The sequence below is a fragment of the Galeopterus variegatus genome, unplaced genomic scaffold (assembly GCF_000696425.1).
Source record: "Galeopterus variegatus unplaced genomic scaffold, G_variegatus-3.0.2 Scaffold1175, whole genome shotgun sequence".
NCBI classification, from domain to species: domain Eukaryota; kingdom Metazoa; phylum Chordata; class Mammalia; order Dermoptera; family Cynocephalidae; genus Galeopterus; species Galeopterus variegatus.
In genome coordinates, this window is record NW_007727286.1 from 381,693 (window position 1) to 383,785 (window position 2,093).

Below are 2,093 nucleotides of genomic sequence, written 5' to 3' on the forward strand. Positions count from 1 at the left end.
TGAGAAAAGTCATCAACCTATATATTTATGATTTATATACTTTTGTTATTCTTCAGTAAAATCACCCCTCCAAAAGCAAAGGGGAATCCAGCATTATGTGAGTTGTACATTTACAGGGATTCTGCAGAACATCTTTGATATTTCCAGAAAATCAGCAAATCTGAAAACTTATGTGCTACAAACATGGCTATTCCACTCAGAACAAAGCAAAGAGGGAATTGAAAATTAATTGGTTAATACATTTAGTGTAAATAAATTTTTAAAAAATTATGTGAAAATAGGGTAGTATAGAATAAAAGCTTTTACTGTTTGCCAAACCACTAGGTTTAAATGGTATCTAATTGTTGCTTTGAATTGTACCTCAGCTTTTCTTACGTTGAGACATTTGTGTTTCTGTTCCTAGGAATATCCTTCACCCACTTTTCTACTGGATTATCACCCTTTCTAAATAATTTAAACTATGTAAATTAAGTCCTATGAAAGTGAGTCATTTATATGTTAAAGATTTTTTTCACAGGATTTCATTACTCTTTTGATTTTGTGTATGACATTTAGAATCCATACAGGTTTTTTGTTTTATTTTTGATCTATTGAATGTTTCCTTTATTCTTGAAGAATCTGGGTTTCCCCTAATTCATGCTTTTCTTTCTGTGACAGGACTGTGGACCCTCTCTTGGCTTAGCAGCAGGCATCCCATCCCTGGTGGCCACAGCCCTGCTGGTGGCTTTACTATTTACTTTGATTCACCGGAGAAGAAGCAGCCATGAGTCCACAGAGGTGATTACCTGCTTCCTGGGGTCTAGATGTGTAGACAGGAATCAGTATTTCAGTGAACTGGCTTTTGGGCTAAGGGTGTCAGAATTCGTGACTCATGTCTGTTTCCAGAGGACGAGATGGTGGAGGTGTGTCAGAGTCATCATGTCCATCTTCGGCTCGGCATTATGCTCCAACCCTCAGGTCACGTGAGGAAATCCCTGGCAACAAGGAGAGTATTTGGGGTGGCAAAAAGTAGTATCGGAGAGGGACATTTGTTGCCATGGTAAACACATGTCTGTACAGTGTGTATGTTTTCTAAAGCTGAGAAACAAAAGGTCACAAGCTTCACAAAGAGCAGATGGAGATAATGTTAGGAAAGACAGGAGATAAAAAGGTGCTGAGATGACTACAGGAGGGATATGTCCAGAAGTATGTGGCTCTGTTTATCTTTGCCCTTTTCTCACATCTGAACACATGAAATTCACAAGGAAATCTACACCCATCCTTCCTCTCCCCAAATGCCACTATGCTCAGCACTCAAAGGCCACCCAGGTTCTTTGTGATCCAACTGTGTCACGTGGAGTCTGGGTTCTAATTTCATTCTCTATTTATGAACATTCATGGTTGTGCTCACACTGGCAAGAATTAAAGGAAGATAGAAAACTGAGGTTCTAATCCTAACTCTATGCTACTTTATATGATCCTGGACAAGTGACTTGACATTTTCTTTTTTTTTTTATTTTTTTTTATTTTACTTTATTTTATTGGTTATGCATATTCATGGGGTACAGAGCTGACCGTCACAACTTNGAAGGGGTGAATTTTAGGCATCACAGCTTAACCTTAGACAGATTGTCTTGTGTGATATTTGTTCTATAGACTTTGTTCTCTTACAACACATCTTCTTTTTCCACACAGACTTCCTCTCCGGTTGTTACAGCTGGGAAAGAAGCAGTGAGTGTGTCACTTACGTTACCAAGACTGGATTTGGTCATTTATAAAATGGGGATAATAATGCTCTACCGAGCTGGTGCATTTCTTTCCAGGATCAGAAAAAGTTTAGTAGGTGAACTGTCGCCAAGCACTGTACCGGGCTCAACAGTGATTCTTATGACCAACTCAGCTCAGAAGTGAGGGAGAACATGCTAGATCACAGCTGGATTTTACAGTGTTGAGAAAATGAAGCCAGACACAAAAGAGTGCATACCTTATATCTGCATCCACACGATATTGAAAAACAGACAAAACTAATCTATGGTGATGGATTTCAGGACAGTGGTTACACAGGGGGAGACTGGAAAAGAGTATGAGGGGCCTCTGGGGTGCTGGTAATGTTC

At 39.3% G+C, this 2,093-nt stretch overlaps 1 protein-coding gene across 1 annotated transcript in view; it reads left to right on the forward strand.

The window, feature by feature from the left end:
- OPALIN (oligodendrocytic myelin paranodal and inner loop protein) overlaps nt 1-2,093 on the forward strand; it is a 17,993-nt gene that overhangs the window by 8,082 nt on the left and 7,818 nt on the right. Inside the window, exon 4 of the mRNA XM_008575367.1 lies at nt 658-777. Within this exon, the coding sequence (XP_008573589.1) occupies nt 658-777 (120 nt within the window). The remainder of the gene's footprint in view (nt 1-657; nt 778-2,093) is intronic.